The sequence below is a fragment of the Phocoena sinus genome, chromosome 12, assembly GCF_008692025.1.
Source record: "Phocoena sinus isolate mPhoSin1 chromosome 12, mPhoSin1.pri, whole genome shotgun sequence".
Lineage (NCBI taxonomy): Eukaryota > Metazoa > Chordata > Mammalia > Artiodactyla > Phocoenidae > Phocoena > Phocoena sinus.
In genome coordinates, this window is record NC_045774.1 from 30,396,857 (window position 1) to 30,421,117 (window position 24,261).

Genomic DNA, 24,261 nt, shown 5'->3' on the forward strand with positions numbered 1-24,261 from the left:
GTGCTTTCAAGATCTCTCTTATGTGCTCCCATACACGGCCTTTATATTTCCGTTTAGCATTCTCTCTATTGTAATATGACCAACAGTTTGCATGTCTGTCTCACCATTAGCTATCTATTCCTGGCAGAAAGAATCATAATTATCTTTCATCTCACAAGCCTAGCACTCAGTCATTGTTGGTTAAAGAAATTTTCAGGTGAAAAAAATAACTAGACTTAAAATGAAAAGATTGACTGGTGGTGAAGTTTAGTAATTAACACAAGTGGAGCTATAAGAGTTCCATATCAATGTAATACTTTGATTTTTAAAAATAATAAGTTTAATCAGTAAATCAATATCGTTCAATGAGCAAATGTGTATTGGGTGTTTATGGTTTGCAGGCACTATTTTAGGTGATGGAGAGACAGTAGTGAACAAAGCAGATAAGATCTTTGATTTCCTGGAGCTTAATAAACTCCAATATGTGAGGCATTATGCTTTCTCAGTCATTCACAAAATGACAGGTATACACATGAGTCAGGCACACATTGAACTAATTTTTGGAAAGATGAATGATATTTTCTATGTACTGTTAATAAGAAGTGAACTTGGAGTTATTTCTTGAACTGACCTTTAATATCTAGGAATTTCTGAAGATGGAGTTACATTTACTTTGTAAAAGGTCAACTTCACCTAGTATGGGGTAATTTTTATTTTTTGCTTTCTTTCTTTGTGCTGTTGCAGTTTTTGTCAATGGCTGTTTAGATCACAGGTGGCCCATCGTGTGGTGTCAGTACTTCTCTGGTGTCAGTATTTCTCCAAGGCAAGAGAATGGGTAATAGATTTCAGTGACTTCTTTCAGAAATAGAATTAACTCAGTTAGTTATTCCCATGACAATGTTGTGTAACAAACCAGCCCAAAACTCAGTGGCTTAAGATAATAGCCACTTAAGTTCATGAATCTGTAGGGTCAGCTAGGGTGGCTCTGCCATATACTGCATATCTCCATGCCCTAGTCTGCTCTGCATGCCTCTCAGCCTCCCTGGACAAGTGGGCTTCTCCAGGGCGTGTTCTCCTCATGGGGATGGCACAGAGGACATTCACAAACACTTGAGCCCTCCTGACAACTAGGCTGGAACTGGCACACTTTTATTTCTGTCTACACTCTTTTGGCCCAAACAAGCCAAGTGGCAAAGCTCGGGCTCAAAGGACAGGGTAGTACCTTCCACTCCCAGTGAAGCAAAGACAAAGGTGTAGATGCTAGGAGAGTAAGAATTGGAACTGATAATCAATCTGTCATAATGATCCTATGATTTCCTTTGGCAGAATAACAGAGAGATAGAAATAGATGAGAAACTACACTTGTTCAGCTATTTATTTTGCTATACTGAAGGCACTTGTCTAAAAAGAGGGTCATTTTGGAAGTTTTATATATAGGAATTTAAAAATTGGTGGGCTAAATATGTGTGATCATATAATCTCTAAAGTCATGTTTTTCTAATTGTGATTAGTAACATTATTGAGGTGGGAACCCTACTCATTTGAAAAAAATGAAATAGCATAAAATAGAGAGTGTTAGTGAATTGAATGAGCTAAGGATATTTTTAATGAAAACATCTGCTTCTGTTACAAATGTGTACTTACATGTGTGTTGATTCATTATCTAAAATGCATTTTTTTCCTATCGTGGTTAAAAAATTTTGAAAGCCAATGCCTTAAATTATTTTCTAACTATAAGATGTTATTGGGTTTAAATACAGTCTGATTTTTAAAAATATTCCTTCGTCAGGTACAAATCATCTATTTTGGAAGTGAGGTGGGGTTTTTTGTTGTTGTTTTTTAGTGCTATTATCTGCATTGTACAGATGTCTAATACAGGAGTACTTTTTTTCAAATTAATCAACAATTAAGGCAGTTTTAATGGACATGTGGTTTCATTTATATGCTGTTAACACCCATGACTGTGGCTCCTGGTGGCTCATGCTTGAGACTATTTTTAAAGTAATGGTAATATTTACCTTCTCTAGTTTGCTGACTGCTAGCTTCCTGATGCTGGTTTAGAGTAAAAGCACCTTCCACTTATCTTTCTCAATAGTATACTGTTACCTTGTTTCAGAAAGATTTATTATCAGCTTATCTTTTTCAGATTTTAATATCTGCGTCATTCTGTCTGCGTTAACTGCGGTCTATCATAGAGCCGCGGTGGCTCCACCTGCAGCAGGTGTACGGGAGACACGTGCAGACAGCTTCCTCCCAAAGGTTGTGTTTCTGCTCATCCACTCGCTCTGTAACCCTTTCCTGAAAAGGTAGGTCTGAAGGCGATGAACGGCCTCGCCAAATCACACAGACTAGCCTGGAGGCCCAGGTAATCTTTTACAGGGAGAGTGCTCAAGAGAATAAGACTTATCAATGGTTTCGTACTTATTCCTACATTAAAATTTAGGATTATTTATTGGGAAGATTCACAAGGCTTCTGTCATATTAGTAGGAGAGGATAAAAAGAGTTACATATTTTTAAATAGCTTGCTTTACATGTGCTTTTAAAAATATTTCACTTTTATTAAAAATTCACCTGTGTGAAGCTAGAAAATTTGAAAAGTTGAAACATGATTTTTGAAAATTTCCTTTCCTTGTAAATGAAGAAGGAAATGACATGTTGTGTTTGTTGGCTGGTTTTGATATAATAGAGGAGTCTTCATGGAGATTTTTCAGGTTTTAAAATTAAACTGTATCTTATTGTTCCTATATACTAAACTACAGAACTAAAATCTTACTTGCACAAATATTATTTGGTGGGAAAAATCCTGGCACATTTCTGAATGACTTCCTGCTTTAATGTGTGTGCCTCTGTGTGTGTGTAGGTGTGTATGTCCCTGTACATGGTATTTTAAAACACTGCAATTTTTTTTCTTTACTTGACAGGATCTGATTGACATCTTTCTATGTCTTATAAAAAGAACCAACTCTTCCAATTTGACATCTTGTTGAACATATATCTACTGAGGTTCATGATATAAGTTCAGACAATTTTACTTAAGTTCTGATATAAGTTCAGACAATTTTACTTTTTACTTTTGTTGCTGTAATGAAAATCATTGCACCAAACATTTGCTAGATCAAACAATTTGGCATTTTGAACTTCAAAAAATACAGCTGGAGAATTTTTCCAAAATTACATTATTAGTTATGCATCTTACAATCTGGTCAAGAAAATTAACTTGCCAGCTATTCACCAGTGCTGTTAACAACTAGGGGTTATTGACATAGTTGAAAAATTTTTTTAATTTAATTTCATTTTTTTTTATACAGAAGGTTCTTACTAGTTATCTATCTTATACACAGTTGAAAATTTAAATTCCAGGTTAATATTATGTGTTTTCTTGAAATTTGTTTTTTCCATTTCAAAAATTCTTTTTTAACAGTATTATATGGCGTCATATTATCATAATTCTTTTTGATATAAACTAAATCCCAATTTAGATAATATTACTCACTATTGTTGCTTTTACTCTTCATCTTTTGCTATTTAGAAATTTTTGTTTTAATTTTTATATTGTTAGAATATGTTCTAGAGACTTTCAGAAGGTGGTCAGAGACATATATTTGCTGTCCTTTTTCTGCCTTCATATGATTACTATTTTGGCTGAATATAGGATTGTTGAGTTGCCATCCTATTTCCTTAATAGTTTCTAAGCTCATTCCACTGCCCTCTGGCTTCCAAAATTACAGATGAGAATCCCTATGTTAGACTGATCCTCCTTTTCTTATTTTTTAAAAACAGCATTATTGAGTTATGATATTCAAAGAACTGCACATAATTTATGTGTACAATTTGATGAGTTTGGACTTATCAAAACACCTGTGATACCATCACCGCAATCAAGGAACTTCTATCTGAATGCCTATATTTTTCCTCTATCTTTGGAATCAGATCCATGCTATGCGTATATGCCTTAATTTTTATTGGTCCCAGGGAGCACAGAATTGAGCTAATGAACCCCTCAGTTTATTTGTTCATTCATTCAATCCTTTATTCATTTTCGTGTTCATTTCATGCTCATTTTGTGCTCATTTTCCAGGCCCTGGGGCCATAGCAGTGAATAAAGCCATCTATTCCCTTGTGACACACTATTTCTGTTTGTTCCATTTCATCTTATTTTTTGTTCACCCTTCACCCCCCTCCTCCCTCTGCCCATAGTGACAGTCTAGAGTATATCTTTTTTATATTGATTTAAATATACATGTAGTCTTCAAAAAGCCTCGCGATGGTTCTTATACCTTCCCTCAACACACCCTTAACGTTCCCCTTGGATGTTTATTTATCGGATAAACACTATGTACAAGATACTATTATAAGCACTTTGCAAATATTAACTTATTTCAGCCTCATAGAAGCCCAGGAAATAGATTGTTTTTCCACATTATCAAACTACGGCCCCAAGAGGTTGGGTAGAATGTCCAAGGCCACAGAACTAGTGAATGGCCCACCCCAGACTTAAACAAAGGCAGCTAGGTACTAAAGGCCATGCTATTCAGCACACAGCACCAGCCTCCAAGTTCAAAACTGAACTCTTGACTTCCTCCTGCTTCTTACCCTCCTCTAACCGCCATCTTCCCATCTCAGTAAATGGGACCTCCACCCTTCAAGCTGCCCAGACCAGAAGCCTTGCTATTTCCCTTGATAACTTTCTCCCAACACATATTCAGTCTATCTGTAAATCCTGCCTGCTGTACTTTCAGAACATATCCAAACTTGACCACTGCCCTTCTCTAAACCACCATCTTCTTTCACCAGGTTATTTTAGCGGCTTCCTAATCATCTCACTTTGTCCTTGCCCTCTGTCCCTGTTCTCGACACAGCAGCCAGAGTGAATCTGTTAGAATCTGTCAGAGCATGTTACTGGATTCAAAACCCTCCATTGTTTTCCTTTCTCACTCAAAGGCAAAGCTGAAATTCTTACTGTGGGCCCTATTCAATGTAGCCCTGTGCAGCTTCTCTGGCCTCTCCATCGATTTCTCTCTGCTTTCATTGCTCTGCTCCAACCACATTGACATCTGCTATTTTGCAAGCATACTAGGCATGCTCCCACCTCAGGGCCTTTGTACTTGCCGACCCCTCTACCTGGATTGGTCTTCTCCCAGATAAACAGTTGTTTATTCTTAGTTTCCTTTAAGGTACCAAGTGGCCTCTGCCTTGAACTCCCCAGGAAATTAACTGCTCCACATTTTCTGTTTGGAGACAACTTTTGTATGTCTATTTAGCTTGTGCATTCGGGTAAGGACATACAAGTACCTATACCTGGTGGAAGGTTCTACATTATTGCAACTCCAGGCCATTTTGCTGGCATTTCCTTGAATGGCTTCCCGTTTCCTCGTGGTAAGGGGCAGGAGATCTTGACTTCTCTGTAAAACCGCTTGGGAACTCAGGTGACATTCTCCTGTAAGGGTTGGGCATGCTGTGGAATTCCTCATCTAAGCCTATACAGCTTCTGCCTCTCCCAGGCTCTATTCCCCTGGACCCCAGTGATTGTAGCTGGGTTTTTAAAAGGCTATGACTTTCCTCTCCTGACTCTATGATTGCCTTTTTTCAAAGGACACTGTGGACCTCCTTTCCTTTTGCTTTATAATGAATTCTCACACCCGGTTGTAAACAGAATAATCTTCTCCTCTGTCAACATCTTCTATTGAACATACGCTCCACACCTTCCACAGAATTTGTTCACATTCTTTACGTTTTATGAAAGAGTAGTGAGGAGGGAAACAATTCACCCCTTCTTGGCTTAGAAGCTATATGTTAAGTCAAGACACTAAAAGTAAGTCAAAAAGGAAGGGGAAAAATGGAGGAGAAGCCAGGAAACCAGTTGGGAGGCTACTAATTTGACAGTGGTTAGTGATAAGTTTATGGCTATGGTACAAGTGATGAGAAATGGTCTGATTCTGGACATACTTTCAATGAAGAGTCAAGGTATTTACTGAAAGTTGGCTATATTGTTGAGTGTGAGAGAGAGAAGTAAAGAATTACTTCAGTGTTTGGGACTGAAGATTTTCAAGAATGGAGTTGCCATTTCTAGACGTTAGGGAGGAAGAGGGGTTGAACACATATTATGGGGGAGATTAGAGACTTGGCTTTAGACATGATAAGTGGTGATATTCTCCAGGCAGCAGGAAATTTTAGTTCAGAGTTCAGGGGGGAAGTTAAGGCTGGAGATACTCATTTGAGACTCTTTTTTAAAGTCATGAGACTATAAGAAATAACCTAGGGAGAAGCTGTAAATAGAGAAGAGAACCAAGGACTAGCCTTAGGGCCGGTGACTTGAGGAAGAACCAGTAATGAGACTATAAAGAAGAGCTAGTGAGTTAACAGAGCTCCAAGAGGGAGGTGAGTTGGAGCCAAGGAAGAAATTGTTTCAAGAAGTAACTGAGGGGTCATCAAGATGAAGACTGAGAGTTTACCATTGGGTTTAGTAATATAGAACAATATGGTTAAGATTGTTTTGGTGAAGTGTTAATGACAAAAGTCTCATTAGAGTGGATTCAAAAGGTTAGGAAGAGAATAACTGAAGACAAGGAGTCTACATGACTCTTTCAAAGATGTTTTCTTTTTTCATAAAGGGGAGAAATAAGGTGATAATTGAAAGATGTGGGTTTAAAATAATTCTTTTTAAGATGGAATATTACTACATTTTTTGAACACTAGAGTTAATTATTTAGAAGAGAACTCCTGAAGATTCAGGGGATAGAGGAGAATTGGAGGGTATATTCTTGAACAGGCATGAAAGGGTGCCTATAGGACACATATGAAGGGGCGGCTCTGATGGGAGATGGTTAGTTCATTTGTAGTAATAAGAGGGAAGGCTGAGTATATGAACAGATGTAAGCTGGTGTAGGGGTAGAGGTGGGAATATGGACATTCTCTTCTGATTGCATCTATTTTCTCAGTGAAACAAGATACAAGTCATTAACTGAGAATGAGGATGAGGAAAGTATTTGAGATTGAAGGAGGGAGGTGATATGAAATAGTCATCTCGAAGAGTGGGAGAATGAATGTAATAGGGAACTGGGTAGGATTCTTCAGCAGTTCGAATGGTTCATACCTGTCATGAATTTAATCTGAGGCCAATTGTCTGTTTTTCTCCATCATGTTCAGTTGCACATGTGTAATACAGTAAGAGGCAAACTCGATTTAACAAGGGGTCAAGTTTAGCCAGAAAAGTGTATTAATGGGGGAGAGTTTAAAATAATGTTAAAAAAATTTGGAATCTACACTAGGTAAAGAGATGAGTGTAAGTAAATGAGGAACAGTGAAAAGGTGATAAGATAAATGAATTATGGGCTTCAAGCAGGTTGAACAAGTGTTGGAAGTAGAGCATTAGTGGCATGGCCTGGGAAGACAAAGGGTGGAACTTGAAATTAATCATTTGGAATGGCTTCATTACCGATAATGGCAGATTCTGGGGATGACTATGAAAGTGTGAGATAATATGGAGTGGAGGACATGCTTGTTGGAAGACAGAGGGTTAAAGAGCTGAAAGTCCATTATTGGATCATTTATGTGGACAAGAAAATTATCAAGAATTTTGGCAAGAGTAGCCTTGGAGAAAGTGACGGTAGACTAGGAGTTAACATCTTCAAGACAGAGAGACCTGACTTGGAAGTCTGAGGTCTGCAGCAAGAAGAGGTATAGTTTGAACACAGAACTTCAGAGTTTGCAAGGGGTGGAGGTTAGGAAGGAAAGACGGAAAAGTATCCACAATGTCAATGAGTACAAGAGGATGCTTAGTTTTCCTCTAAGTCCTGTAATATAAAGGGTAGCTAGGGATACAGGTGAGAAAACAGCTGCCTTTGACAAGTCTGTAGGGGATGAGATATCCTCAGGGGAAAGATGGTTTTAGCTAGAACAAAGAGAGGGAAGCATTTAATAAAGAGCTTGAGGAAGTAGGGTGATGACCATGAGTTCTGGAGGGCACACTTGGAATGGTTTTGGGGAGGGCGGGTAATGGGTAGGTAGATTGGGAGATGGGTTCACATTAGGAATTGTATAGAAAAGTTTGGGATTGAGAGTCTGAACCATTAGAGATGGGTGGTTGAAGGAGCCAGAGACAAAGGGCATGGTGAACTTAGTGCTGATGGCCCATTATTGGGAAGTTGGGGCCACTCAACCAGTGAGTTCCTGTCCTGCTAGACAGATCTACTTTAAACTGTAATGCTTACCAATATATTTTTAAATCGTACATCGTTTTCAAACATTAGGTGATTAGATCATTTGCACAGAACTGTTTGCTTAGCTAGGTAATTAAAGAGATTTATTAACTTTCCTTATTACTACTGTACGTTCAACTTGGTAATTTTTATTTTATTTTATTTTATTTTTGCGGTACGCGGGCCTCTCACTGTTGTGGCCTCTCCCGTTGCGGAGCACAGGCTCCGGACGCGCAGGCTCAGCGGCCATGGCTCACGGGGCCCAGCCGCTCCGCGGCATGTGGGATCTTCCCGGACCCGGGCATGAACCCGTGTCCCCTGCATAGGCAGGCGGTCTCTCAACCACTGCGCCACCAGGGAAGTCCCAACTTGGCAATTTTTACATACAGAGAGTAAGCATTTCTAGCTAGCTAAATTTTTAGAGCTGGAAGAAAAGAAACAAAAACACTATTATGTCATGTTTTTAGGTAAGCACTCAACTCAATATCATCATAGGGCATTTATTTAAACAAGTCAATCTTTTTAAAAATAAATTATAACAAAAATTACTTGCACAAAAATTATGTGTAATGTTCTTAAAGTTGGTCAGACAACTTACTCTTCTGAAATGTCATTGGTATTATCAATAATTTCCCAGATACCATGCTTCAGGCTCTATTCTCTAAAACCAGGATGTTACCATTATGAGGAGGAAGCCATTTGGTTTTTATCTGGGAATGAAGAACATGGCATACAAAGTTGTCAGATGACTTTTTCATCATCTATGAAGGTAGTCTTCTAAAACTGAACAACCAGTTTTTTTCCCCTTTTCATCTTCCCTTACTTATTTTTGGACCCTAGTTCCCGCTGAGTAAAGCTAGTCAATGTGATATCAGGTAGGAATGTTTTCTTGACTGGTAGTAATTATTAGCAAACAGTTCTAAACACTGATTACAGGTGTGTTGCTTGGTTCCTTTAATGTCAACAGCAAAAGTAAGAGAAAGAAGAAAAGGGGGGAAATAGAAAAAAAAAAAAAAGGTCCAAGTAGAAGATTTATAACTCTAAATGATAGTTTAGTTGAGTGAACACAAATTTCAGAGTAAAAACTCCATCGTTCTTTTAGCAAAATTTTAATTATAATTCAAATATTACAGAGCTCAGATAATATAAATAGATTTCGTCTGCAATTTGTTCTGTCATAAAGTGGGTCTGGGTGTTTATTGAAATAAATCTTACGGATGTACTTGATATGAATATGTTTCCTCCTGAGAAGAGAAGGCAGAAAGGGATTAGGGGGAGAGATACTTCAAATTTACTAAAATATGCATTTTAGTTCCTAAATATCTTATTCCTCCAATTCTAGTTTTGGATAAGTTTCAATTTCTATGTGGTCTTGACCTAAACTGTCAGCCCAGAGGGAATAAGAGCCAAAGAGGAGGGTGGACTCCTGGAATGCTAAGACTTGTTGTTATTTTCCAGCATTTTCACAATATAGTGACAGGTTGTTCATTGATAGCCAGAATTTACATTCTTCCTCCAAACTCTCTCTCTCCCCCTCTTTTTATATTTATAATACATAATTATATAATGTATTATATATTACACATAATATGTATTGTACATGTATTGAAAAATGTATTGCAAATTCGAGAATTTAGCTGAGTATTACAGAATTACAGAATCATATATTTCAAACGAATAATTCAACTTTGCATTTCCAGCACAGTGGGCAGCATCAAGTAGATGTTAAAAATAATTGCAGGGGCTTCTCTGGTGGCGCAGTGGTTCAGAGTCCGCCTGCCGATGCAGGGGACATGGGCTTGTGCCCCGGTCCAGGAAGATCCCACATGCCGTGGAGCGGCTGGGCCCGTGAGCCATGGCCGCTGGGCCTGCGCGTCTGGAGCCTGGGCTCCGCAACGGGAGAGGCCACAACAGTGAGAGGTCCGCATACCACAAAAAAATATATATATATAATAATAATAATAATTGTAGAACTGAACTACTGAACTAAACTTGGAAATAAAAGCTCTTTCCAAAATAATCATTTTTCAGCAAGAAGTAATAGGTAAATGTGAGAAGAATCAAAGTGAGAAGAATCAAATTGCTGATGACTTCCTTTCTTTTATCCTCCCAGGTTTCTGGGATACATATATGGAAATAAAAGAAGGAACTCTAACCTGATCATGGATTTCGAAGAAAGACTCCTCAACACACAAAGGAAAAGATAATAACTAGTGCATAACCCTCAGGAATGACGTCCTTTTGCCACAATATAATTAATATCTCCTGTGTGAAAAGCAGCTGGTCAAATGACGTCCGTGCTTCCCTGTACAGTTTAATGGTGCTCATAATTCTAACCACAGTGGTTGGCAATCTAATAGTTATTATTTCTATATCACACTTCAAGCAACTTCATACGCCAACTAATTGGCTCATTCATTCCATGGCCACCGTGGACTTTCTGCTGGGGTGTCTGGTCATGCCTTATAGTATGGTGAGATCCGTTGAGCACTGCTGGTATTTTGGAGAAGTCTTCTGTAAAATTCACACCAGCACTGATATTATGCTGAGCTCAGCATCAATTTTTCACTTGTCCTTCATTTCCATTGACCGCTACTATGCTGTGTGTGACCCATTGAGATACAAAACTAAGATCAACATCTTGGTTATTTTTGTGATGATCTTCATTAGTTGGAGTATTCCTGCTCTTTTTGCATTTGGAATGATCTTTCTGGAGCTAAACCTCAAAGGAGCTGAAGAGATGTATTACAAACACATTCACTGCATAGGGAGTTGCTCTGTCTTCTTCAGCAAAACATCTGGGGTTCTGGCCTTTCTGACTTCTTTCTATATACCTGGCTCTATTATGATATGCATCTATTGTAGAATATATTTCATAGCAAAAGGGCAGGCAAGATCAATTCATGATGCAAATCAGAAATTTCGAATTGGGTTGGAAGAGAAAAATGGAATTTCACAAAGCAAAGAAAGGAAAGCTACGAAGACTTTAGGGACTGTGATGGGAGTTTTCTTAACATGCTGGTGTCCTTTCTTTGTCTGCACAGTCATGGATCCTTTCCTGGACTATACTATTCCGCCCATCCTGAACGATGCATTGATTTGGTTTGGCTACTTGAATTCCACTTTAAATCCAATGGTTTATGCATTTTTCTATCCCTGGTTCAGAAGAGCACTGAAGATGATTCTATTTGGTAAAATTTTCCAAAAAGATTCATCTAGATGTAAATTATTTTTAGAATTAAATCCATAGAATTATTAGACTTTACTGTTTGGCCAACAGTTGGTGATCATATTTATGAACACAACATAGTGTCAACCACATGCACCAGCTACAGGGGCTTTTATCAAGTATTAGGGTCAAAGATTGTGTAGTTAGATGTGATGCTTATATCTTGCTTCCTATTTGCCATTCTTATTATACATATTGAAGATTTACAAGCCCAGAATTTAGGGACTTGTATTTTAAAGAACTTCTCCTGACCTTACATGAACTGCCATGAAATTGACAGTGGTACCTTGCTCAGTTGTTCAGTGGTGGAAACTAAGAGGCTACATTTGGGGATGCAAATTAGAAGAGATTTGTCATTCCTTTGCTTGAATATATATGCCTTTTTGTAAAATCAACTGAAAGTACACATTAAATGTTACTATTAAGTAATTGTTTACACATAATTTGCTATTTATCATTAATTCTTATTTATATATTCTAATTCTTAAATCTCAATGTTTATATTTTAAAAATATGTTTTTTTCTGATTTTCATACTTGTAGGAAATTTAGAAAATAAAGTAAAAAATAAAAATAATATATCACATAGAAACAAAATGAAATTAAAATATCACTCAGAGCTCACTTCCTGAAAGAATCATATCATTCAAAATCCTTAAAAACTTGGGGCTTCCCTGGTGGCGCAGTGGTTGAGAGTCCACCTGCCGATGCAGGGGACAGGGTTTGTGCCCCGGTCCGGGAAGATCCCACGTGCCGCGGAGCGGCTGAGCCCGTGAGCCATGGCCGCTAAGCCTGCGCGTCCGGAGCCTGGGCTCCGCAACGGGAGAGGCCACAACAGTGAGAGGCCCGCGTACCGCTTCTTAAAAACTTAATTTTTGGTGACTGTATAAGGCTACATTGTATGGATGCACAAAACTTTTTTTAAACCGTTTTCCCATTGTTGACCACTTAGTTCATTTTGATTCCTTTTTTTCAAACAATAGAAATTAATTCCTGTTACCTGTTACTGAAGCTCATGAAAATGTCTGGAAGATTTCACCATATTTCAAGGTCGTGGCTGGTGTGGTAAGACTCAAAAGACAAGCCATAGGAAATAAAACAAATTCACTTGTTGGGCTCCAGTCTACACTGAAAGAGAAGCAGCTATCCATCAAAGCAGCTAAACATGAAGGATAAGAAGAGGTATAATCGGACACGGAGTATGCCATGTCTATTAAGGTGTCATATACAAGAGAAAAAAGAGGAAAAATAGTGGTTTCAAGTAAGATCTTATAGAAGTGGGCCAGCATTCTTAATCATAAGTACCCATTTGAGCTGTTTCTCATCCAGACTTCATGTCGTTTTTATTACGTTGAGTAGCACCAGGGATTTGAATTTATCTATTTAATAACTGTGACTTATGCTCATGGGTAAGTTAGGGTAAGGCAGCTAATTTTAAATGAAACTAAAATGCATGTTCCTGTATATACATTTCTGTTCACAAACCCTTCCACCTTTTAGAGTCTGTTTCAGGACTGTATATTTAGTTCCATTGAACTGGCTAGATTTTTGTTCTAGTAGATTTTAAAAACATTTTAAAAACCTTTTCATTTAGTACATGGTAAGACAAGTTGCCCCTAATCACTCCTAGTTTCAAAAACTACCTTGGCTTTTTCTACTTGTGAAACCATTTTGTTAAATTTTTAAAAAGAACAAAAGCATTTAGACAGTTTTCTGTACCTTAGAGTAAGTTTCTGTGGTTTTCTTCATTTGCTCCCACACATTCTTAGATGTTTTGTACTCTTGTGTGTGTGTGTGTGTGTGTGTGTGTGCTTTGCCTATTATGAATATATCTTTTTTAGGTCATTATATTTTCTATGTAATTATTATTGCTGGTGTACAGTAAAATTTATTTCAGTTTTTCAGTTGACCTGTTTGGGTTTTCACTCTATAGTCATATTATCCTCAAATAATGCTAAATTTTATCTCCTTTCCAATAGTTATTCTTATTTACATTCTTTGCATACTTCATTAGTCAGAATTTCTAGAGCAATATTGATATTGATAGTGTTGATAAGAGTCATCCTTGTCATATCTATTTTAAATTACTATTTAGGTTTTAATATTGAGCCCACATTTTTCTCGGGACAAGTTCATGACTCAGATAATTCTACCTTTTTTACTTAGTACTAAATCCCCTATAGCCTATTTCTCTTTGTAACCTCTGTTTTTAATACTCATAATAAAAGACAACCCATAACCCATCCTCTCAGCAAAACAAGAAGAAACAACTTTGTCTTTCCCTATTCCCAGCTTTATTCTAGCTACCATTCCCTCATGCAGAAGGTATTTTGGTTGCCCAGAATCCATTTCCCAACTGGAATCCAATTAGCTTTTGAGAACTTTCCCATCCCAACTAGGGATAAACTGTTGGGACTGTAATGAAGAGACTGGCTTTCTGCCTTTCCCCTTAACTAAACAGATGGGTGGATAACCTACACTAAAACTTTCAGAAGGTCTTTCTTTGGAAATTGAATCTTAAACGAAGGGAAAAAGACAGTGATTTTTAGCAGAAAACAAACTAATGAAAACTGTGGGTTTTCATCCTATCCGTGTGGTAAGATTGTGACCTGACTGCTCTTGGTGTTGGAATTCTTGCTTCCCAGACTCCAGAGATACCCAAGTATTCATTTCCAAACTGACTTATCCATTCTCTTATGGATTCCATGAGTCCCAGATAGTCTTCTAATGAATTCTCTGTAGGAGTAGTTTTTGGTTGCATGCACGAAAAGAACTTTAACTTGACATACAATATTACACTAAACACCAAAAAAGCAATTGCAACAACACGGCATGACTCTCCTTTCCTAGTCCAGACAACATTCATTTGAAGCAGTCTCATATTCCACTGTCCTCTCAAAGAGAAGTATTCATATAAGTTTCCACTCAAGAAGAGATAAAAATAAATGTATTAGCAAGGAGCTTGTTGGAACTGATTTTTTTATAATAATAATATTTCCATCTTAAGAGATCAGTGAAATGGAAGTTCCATCCTGATTTTCAGCTTGGTTATTGAAGTCAATAATTCAATCTTTGGAGAGTCATAAATAATTTTGGCCAAAAAAGTAAAGCAAACCATATAAACTCCTGTAAATTGGTGGATTCTGGTGAATCAGTCTGGTTAATCGTACATTGTCAACCAGAGTGTGAACATTAACTTAAGTGTTTAAAGAATGATTTATGTTTTGAAATTTAGCAGACTATAAAGTGTACCAAAGAAAGAATTATTCAGAGAGATACTTTGAATGTTGCACTCAAATAAGCTAGGTGATGTAAGAATCAGACTGAAGATTTTTTTTAAAGATAAAATATATGTGCATTTCCCAAAGTGTTTCAACACAGGTCATTGAGCACATGGTCAACTGTAAACAGGTATTCAGAGAAAGTAAATTTGTCTTTGCCAGGTCCTGACCTTCTGTCCCACATTCCTCCTTCTCCTAAAACCTCTTTCCCAAGTCTCTAAGCTCCCAGTCAATTTATGTTGCTCCAACATTCTAATTTGGTTAGAGTGTTCCATTGAGGCTAGTTCTACTGTAAAGTCATATCAACCACAGCATCTAATTTGTTTTAGCCTTTGATTTTTTTCAGGAGGAAGAAATCACACAAATTAAAAGAAGTTCTCAGCGTATTTATCAATTAAAGTGATTTAGAAGCTTAAATTCAGCCACTCACAATGGCTTATCAATGGCAAACTTTCCTCTTCATAAATATACCAGTCAGATAAGCATTAACTGCGACGAAAAGCTCTAAAATTTGTTTATTGGTCAATATTTTTAAAATGCAATGTGTTAAAGTAGCGTTTCTCAACCTTGATTGCTGAAGGGGAGCTGTAATAGAAATAGAAATAACATGGACACGAAGGCCCTATGTCAAGAAAATAAATTCTACAATTAAAATTATGCAAAAGAATAGTAGAAGATTTATTCCAAGGTCTATGAGGAAAGAAGCTAACCTGGTGATACCTTTCTGCATTAGTCTGTGATGTGCAATATTTGGCATTTAGTATATTTGAAAGAGTGTGGGAATTTTTATTTCCTTAAAGATAGTTTCTATAAAGATACATATACATAAAGTAATTACATATTCTATTCTACAATTCTACATATATACTATTGATATCTATCTGCAAAGTAACTATTTATTGTCTACCTAGCTAATGAACTTGGACTAGCACCTTGTGTAAGCTCTGAGGCATGCTGGTGTAGAGCCAAAGTTCTGAAGCTCCCTGCACAGAGGGACGTCCTCAGGCTTTGGAACCAGACAAGCCTGGGTTCAAGTCCCAGCTTTCCTCGTGGTTCCTGTGCTTTCCCTCCTTGTGTCTTTGCTCCTGCAGCCTCCATGCCTGAAAAGCCCCCTTCCCTGCAACCCCACCTCCCTTAACTGGCTGACATTTACTCATTTTAAAAGACTTATCTTGAGGGTTACCTCTCCAGGAAGCTATCTAAATCCCCTAAGACCAGATAGGGGTCTTCTCTGCACTCTCCAAATATGTCTTGCCCTTCCCATCAGTACACTCCCTGGCTGTGTTCACAATGGAGTGTAGATTGCAGAAGTTAAGAGACCGTGTCTTATTCATCATTGTACCCTGTACTCAGGGTACACCTGGCACAGAGAAGTCATTCAATGCACGTTTCTTTAGGGGAATAGATGAATCAGGGATAAAAAGGTACCCAAGGGGATAGAGCTATTGACAGTTAGAGAGAGATTTTAGTCCAAATCTGTTCTGGCTACAAACTCCACTCTCTTTCTTATTTCAGGAAGTGGCGGGGGGGCGGGATATGAAGCAACCATGGGGACTCATAATTTTATCCCCAGCCAAGTTGAAGCAGATGTGCCTGTACAGGTTTAATTCTGGCATTAAATATGTATTCTTTATGAATAGAAAAATATTTTAACAGCTAAGTTATTTAAAAATTTGTTCTGAAACTGCTAACTAGACTTAGCTTATGGGCTACTACCCAGGCTGATGTAACTGCCTTCGAATTATTTGGGGTTGATTGGACTGAGACTCAGAAATCTGCAATTTCAAACAGCAACCCAGGTTCCTTGGATTACATTTCTTCTAAGAACCATTGCCTTAGATCTTTAAGAAAAAGGAATTAAAAAATTTAAAGTTCATATAGTACAGTGAAATTTTAGGAGAATAACGTATTTGAAATTGAGAAATGAGCTCAGAAGCCCTGGCTGTGAGCTTCTATGGGCAGGGGCTCACTTATCTCCAGCACCTGCTGTAGGACCTGGGCCAGAATAGTTGCTCTAGGAACATTTGTTCAAGGAAGGGAGAGAGGAAAGATAACTAACTGACTTGAATGCAACATTTTAAAACCAGCAAGAGAAAAACTATTTCTAAAGTTATGTCTTAAAATTTAAGCATTTTAACATTATTTTCTCAAACTAATGGTACCTTGACCATCTAACTTAGGGATTCCCAAATCCTCCCAGTCTGAGGATTAGTGTTGTCTGTGACAAACTTTTTACAGATCATTATAAAGTGAGAAAATAAACACAATGTAGTGAGGTTTTCATTATGGAATACTTATTCAATTTAATAGACTGTCTTTTGTCTAAGATCATGTCCTTACTAAATTTCCAGATTTAAGATGTTCTTTTCTTTTATGAAAATATGTTAATAATAGACAGAAGATTTTAACAAGGATCTTATTTGACAAACCTATGTTTGCCCCCATGGTTAAAAAATTTTCTTTTTATGAAATCCCTGAATCCACTATTGTACGCTGTTAGTAACACCTATAGCAAGAAAGGTGTTTTTGGCAGTAAGGTTTTATGGTGAGCCTGCAACATACCAGGGAGGCATCAGGTCAGCTCCAATCATTGAAGAAATTAAAGTCATAAGGACTGTTTATAACATATGCTCACAATGCAGTGAAAATAGGTGACAAAGGCCACAAACAAACACAAGCAAAAGAATTCTTGCTGCTAAGAAAAAAGTTGGCTTCGTCCAGTATTATACCCTCTGTTGACACAGAATCTTAATTTATTCTATGTATGTAATTTACTCATAACTCTAAAATTTGAAATTAATCATTAAGGGACAAACAAAATGAGTATTTAACTAAGAGTTTTCTTGGGCTTCCCTGGTGGCGCAGTGGTTGAGAGTCCGCCTGCGATGCAGGGGACACGGGTTCGTGCCCCGGTCCAGGAAGATCCCACATGCCGCGGAGCGGCTGGGCCCGTGAGCCATGGCCGCTGAGCCAGCGCGTCCGGAGCCTGTGCTCCGCAATGGGAGAGGCCACAACAGTGAGAGGCCCACGTACCGCAAAAAAAAAAAAAAAAAGAAAGTCTCTTGAATATAAGCATCAGGAAACTTGCGCGAGAATATTCAAAATAGCACCATTCATAATAGCAAAAGAACTAGAAGTAATTCAAGTATCTATTGATAGGAGAAAAGATTATATAGCAGTGAAAATGAATGAACTACAGTTACGTATAGCGTAAAATTGAGTGGAAAAATAAGAGCAAAACGAATTCTAAAAGACAACAAATTGCATGATACTCATTTTATAAATAATTCAAAAGACAAACCCAACAATATTTTGATTTAATCATACAAACATACACAATAAAGCTATTAAAAGAATACAAAAACTGATAAACACAAAAATTCAATATAGTAGTTACCTGAGGTGACAGGCAGAAAGCAGAATATAGGGGTATGTACACTATTGTCAAGCTAGTTCACAGTCATGGGTATTCATTATGCTACAAACGAATAAAGCAGGTAAGACGTATGGCATGATTAATTGTGATTAATTCAAATTCTGCATACCTGAGTTTCATTTAAAATGTGAACAGTTATATTAGTGATCTATCCATTTTCTCCAGCTTGAAGTACAAAATAAGACCATATCTCTGTTTTAATTAAATTAATTAGCCATCTTTCCCATTTCCCTTCTGCTCTCTTGATATATTCTCTAAGGACTGAATCTGAAGAGTCAGTTCTCCCAAGCTGCCACAAGGTGTCACTGTTGAAAGTAGGAGGCCACCCAGTCCGAAGATGCCGTTCCATCTGCGATGATGTAGAGATATGGAGCTGTCAGGCGACCATACGGTTTCCAAGGGCTTAGAAAGAAGACTGAGCTGGCACTCACGACACATACATTCACCAAAGAGCCCTCACTTTCACATCTTTCCAATGGGATTAAAGAGGCTTGTTCAGAAGAGTTTTCAAGGGTTAGTCGTCCATCTAACCTCTCCCATGGTCAGTCCTGCTCAGGAAAGCCCTAGTGTGCTCTCTTGCCAGCTGCTATATTAGGTTAGTTCATTAATCTGGTGTATATTAAGATGGTATATTTCAGCTTATTAGATATATTCTGATAGCAGTGAACCAAACTTTTTCTTCTACTGAAATGAATGTGTCCAGCCCATTGAAGATTCTCTTCAATAAGCTTTAGTTCCATGATAGAGTCTAGCACTGATAATCTGACTCCTTGTAAATGTACACGACTGGAGATGTGCCAACCCTATTATCTGTCAGCGCTTGAAACTAAAACTTGAGGGGAAAAAGGAAAAGATCCCCATGGGAAATTATTCATATTTGGACATTTTTTACATACAAAAATGGCAATTTCATCAAGGTTACAGGGTTTAATAAAATAGTTTACATGGAAGACTCAAAAAAGAAAAGTATAAAATTGAAAGAAATGTCATAATCCTTATGAGGAAAAGCAAGAAGGAAGGTAGGAATAATGCTAATGGCCTTAAATACCTCCATAGACAACTGTTAAACTTATAAGCAAGTTAGGAAACAAAAGTTTCTTTGAAAATCAGCGATTTAGAAATCAGAATACAGTTTTCCAAAAGGTCATTATTCGTTAAAACTGGTTAACATGGGCTTCATTAAGTGTTTACTAGATAGATGTCATGCTTCTAACGATGTTTAAAATAAAATGTTAAATAGGGTCTATTCTCCCTATTCTATAAAGGAGGAGACTGAGGTTCAGGAGCCCTGAGAAAGTTGTCCAAAATAATATGGTTAATAAGTGGTGCAACCAAAAATCAACCACAGGGCTGCTTGATTTCAAAGCCATACTGTGGAATGTAAGGGAGAAAGGAGGCTGGAAACTGCATCACATAATAAATCTTTGTAAACATTCCATTTGAGGGCTTCTCCAGTTCTGAAAGTATTTGAATTTTCCCTTTTATAAATAGTAAGTGGGCATAGTGGAAGATTTGGTCTCACATTGAAACACCTTCTAGAATCCTCTCAATCTTTAAAAAATGGAGCAGTTACTTGTATTCAACACCCAGGTGAAGTTGGTTCAATGTCATGGCTGTGATCATTGAAATCATATGGGCAATTGAGGTGTGACACATGGTTTTCTGGGTAATAACATACTTTAACTGCCTACATATTCATGGACTTAAATGTGTACAAGTTTAATTAAATATGTGCTCTCCAACGCAGTATTTTCTTTAATTATTGGGAGTATGTGAGCTTCAGTGGGAAGAACACTCCCAACTCTGCAAAGAGGTAGGTAAGGCGCCAAGTATTGCATAAGGGACATTAATGAGCCAGTAAAACCCCATCCTAACATAACCATGGACCACTGAGTGGGCTCTTATCCCACTACTGCCACCATCTCCCAAGTGCATTTAGCTGAAACACTCAGCAGCTTTTTTTTTTTTCTTTCTTTTACTAATACCTTCGTATCTATCTGGACTCAAGATCCTTAGTTCTTGTCTCACTAGCCTAAGGGATCAGTAAAATACATTCGTAGAAAATCTCTCGGCTCTGCCTGTCTAAATGCTACTCTGGGAGGGATTCTTTTATAGCAGCAACAGAAGCAATTTAATACAGGAGGATACTGTCATGAATTGAGCTCCTGAATCTAGTCCATTCATTTTCATCAAAGTTTCAAACATATTGAATCAATTGCTTTTACTGGAACAATGCAGGTATTTAAAAAAACAACTGTAACTTACCATTTATGTATAAATTTATTCATTCAGAAATATGTATCTAGTGCCTGCTACAAACATTAACCTAAGTACTGAGAATCCAGGGGTGAGCAAGATAGACTAGGTCTTTGCCTCCTGGTCGTATATCAGAAAGGCATGCCTGTGACCAATAGGAGTCACATGAGTCTGTGAGTGGGAAATTTGTGACTGTAATGAGTCAGTCAGCAATGGAGTATGTGACATGGTTCCACTAGCTAGAATCTCAGATAAGGAAGAAGACTCAAGAAATACAGGGAAGGGAAATGAAGAGTAGAAGACAGGAGAGGAGGAAAGGGGAGAGGAGAGGAAGGGAATAGACAGTACAGAAGCTGTGGTTTAGCCGGTAGGTACATGGCTTTCTGTGTATCTCAATAGCCGCATGCCATTTATAACTCTTAAAACACCCACAGACTTTTTACAAACGAAGATTTCAAATTATCGAAAGAATGCGGAAGGAAAACATTGTGATTTCACTTAGCTTTTGTGGATTAAGTATTTTTATGTTGTAGTTCAAAGGAGTTTCTAGGGAAGTGTCAGTTTAACGTGAAAATTGACCTCCTTTTTCTAAAAAAACAGCTTTATTGAGGTATAATTGATATACCGTGAGCTGCAGGATTTGATGAGTTTGGAAATATGCAAACACCTGTGATACCATCACCAAAATCAAGGTACTAGGCATATCCAACACCTCCCAGGTTTTCCTTCTGTCCCTTTGTTTTGTTTGTTTCTTTGTGGTACAAACACTTAACATGAGGTCTACCATCTTAATGAATTTTGAAGTGCACAATACCATCTTATTAATTATAGGCATTATGTTGTACAGCAGACTTCCAGAACGTATTCATCTAGCATAACTGAAACTTTATACACACTGAGCAACTACCCAGTTCCCCCAATAACCACTATAGTATTCTCTGCTTCATAAGTTTGACTTTTTTTTTTTTTTTTTTTTTGTGGTACGTGGGCCTCTCACTGCTGTGGCCTCTCCCGCTGTGGAGCACAGGCTCCGGACGCGCAGGCTCAGTGGCCATGGCTCACGGGCCCAGCCGCTCTGCGGCATGTGGGATCTTCCCAGACCGGGGCAGGAACCTGCGCCCCCTGCATCGGCAGGCAGACTCTCAACCACTGCACCACCAGGGAAGCCCAAGTTTGACTATTTTAGATGCCTCATATAAGTGGAGCAAACCACTGAAAAGCTTCCAATACATTACAGGGAATAGAACAACCAATAGATAAACCCATTTTGAATGAATAAATAGATGGGTGAAATAAAATAGACTAAAACAGGAAAGAGTGAGCAGTTGAGATTTTTCATTTTCAAATGTAGCAAATAACTCAGAAAGTAAACACCAGTGATATAATTTTAAATATTTAGATATAATTGAAATGAATTAATAACGGGACTTTATTGTACTCTCAGGGGCTGAAATTTACTGGAATCATTTTAAGAAGAGAAGAAACACCAACTTATCCTCCTTGAAAGTAATTTGAAGTCATAAAGCACCATGGATCTAACTTATATTCCTGAAGACTTATCCAGTTGTCCAAAATTTGGAAATAAATGCTGTCCTCCCACCAGCTGCCATTTTCATGTCCGAGGAATAATGTACTCAATTATGATTGGGGCCATGTTTATCACTATCTTTGGAAACTTGGTTATAATCATTTCCATATCGCATTTCAAGCAACTTCACTCTCCCACAAATTTTCTGATCCTCTCCATGGCAACCACTGACTTTCTGCTGGGTTTGGTCATTATGCCGTGCAACATGGCGTGATCAGTGGAGAGCTGCTGGTATTTTGGGGGTGGTTTTGCAAATTCCACACGAGCTTTGACATGATGCTAAGTCTGGCCTCCATTTTCCTCCTCTGTTCCATGGCAATTGATCGATTTTATGCTGTGTGTTACCCCCTACACTACACAACCAAAATGACCACCTCCATGATAAAGCAGCTGTTGACACTTTGTTGATCAGCCCCTACGTTTTCTTCTTTTGGTTTAGTTCTATCTAAGGTCAATGCTTCTGGTATGCAGAGCTATGAGATTCTCGTTGCTTGCTTCAATTTCTGTGCACTTACTTTCAACAAATTTGGGGGGACAGTACTGTTCACTACATGTTTTTTTTACTCCTGGCTCTATTATGGTTGGTATTTATGGCAAAATCTTTATTGTTTCCAAATGACATGCTCGAGTTATCAGCAACACGCTTGAGAACACAAAGGGGGAAGTGAAAAAAAACTTATCTAGGGCTTCCCTAGTGGCACAGTGGTTGAGAGTCCGCCTGCCGATACAGGGGACACGGGTTCGTGCCTTGGTCCGGGAGGATCCCACATGCCGCGGAGCGGCTGGACCCGTGAACCATGGTCGCTGAGGCCGCGTGTGGAGCCTGTGCTCCGCAACGGGAGAGGTCACAACAGTGAGAGGCCTGCGTACCGCAAAAAAATTTTTAAAAAGGTGACCAGTAGACCTGTTCCATGACGTTATGGTGTGAACCACACAGGTATTCTGCTGCAAATACCTTTCATCCTCTTCACCTTTACCTTTTCTTCTCCTAAATACTGTCAGCTCTATTTGAAAGGTATTAATGCACAAATGTGAAACAGCTTAATCTTGTGTAAAGTATTTCCAAACTGGTTCATTAATAAAACATATAACACATAATGTTTATGTAACTCTATTTACTTAGTTATCTCTTCTTCTCATTTCATAAAACAAGTTTGTTACAGGGAATTCCCTGGCGGTCCAGTGGTTAGGACTTGGTGCTTTCGCTGCCATGGGCTGGGTTTGATCCCTGGTCAGGGATCTAAGATCCCACAAGCCATGCAGCATGGCCAAAAAAAAAAACAAGTTTGCTACAGAATAGTCTGTGAAAATCAGCTAGCTACATAAACAAAGATTTAAGGCTGTGATTCAAAGACTTGAAAAGGCAGATCACCCTATTTTTAGTTTTTTTCAAATTTTTACTCTATCTTAAACACGCAATGTATATGTTTAATTAAAATGAATTAAAATTCATGTGACTAAGAAATTATCAGATGAGAAAACCGAAGCTCTTCCTAGAGTCTACAATACCAGTTTGGGTACTTGCTAATTTGAAATAATTCTTGGTTATATTCGGGTCATTCGGTTTTATATTTCCAATGCCAAATACAGTGTCTAGTACAAAGAACGAACTCAAAAGTGAAACAAATGTTAATTTGAATTAGCTTTTTAATAAAATTCTTATTTTACTTCAAATTGCTAAAGAAAAGCAGCACAGAAACCATCTCTTTGTCCACATACTCATTTGACCATAATAAATTATGTCCTCCAAAAGTAAAATGCAGTCTAATCATATAATCACTGTACATGTTCTATGAACACAGCGTCTGTAAAATGGAGAGGAGGCATCACCAGGGTTTGGAAAACACAAGAGCTTCAGTGTTTTTCAATGTTTAATTCACTGGGAAATTTCCATTGCAGCTTTTTCTAAAGTCCTTGTAGATTAACAAAAGTTTCAGCAATTTATAATCTTGTATTTACTTCTCAGAGTATACTTTGGAAGATTTTTGTCCCCCCGAAATCTACCTTCAAGTTAGGCAAGAGTTTTTTTTCCCCTATATACATTTTGGACAAATAAACATTGGTAACAAGGATAGAAGGATCTACAAAATTCAAATTATTTGAAGAAACAATGAGAAATTTCAGATGCAAAGGTAGAGAATCAGAAAAGGATAAAAGAATACGAAGTGGAAAATAATCAGCAAATCCTATTCATTTATTTCTAAATGCTAAAAAATGTCAAAATGTATGAAGAAAACAAATGTTTTAGAACAACTAACCGTTGAATGTTAATATCCTCCTAGTTGGCAAATGAT

At 37.8% G+C, this 24,261-nt stretch overlaps 1 protein-coding gene and 1 pseudogene across 2 annotated transcripts; both read left to right on the top strand.

Annotated features, from left to right (window-relative positions):
• The first annotated feature begins 311 nt into the window (after positions 1-311).
• LOC116763734 (trace amine-associated receptor 1) lies at positions 312-17,618 on the top strand. 2 transcript variants are annotated; one of them, XM_032651806.1, is made up of 3 exons: positions 312-2,285; positions 10,292-11,369; positions 12,390-17,618. In XM_032651806.1, exons 2-3 carry the CDS (start codon positions 10,409-10,411, stop codon positions 12,473-12,475), a joined length of 1,047 nt encoding a protein of 348 aa, XP_032507697.1. In that variant the 5' UTR covers positions 312-2,285; positions 10,292-10,408; the 3' UTR covers positions 12,476-17,618. The 2 variants fall into 2 exon arrangements, with proteins under 2 accessions (XP_032507697.1, XP_032507698.1); XM_032651807.1 differs by lacking the exon at positions 12,390-17,618 and having other exon boundaries at positions 10,292-11,850.
• On the top strand, positions 12,450-23,047 carry LOC116763735 (annotated as a pseudogene).
• Positions 23,048-24,261: the final 1,214 nt, after the last annotated feature.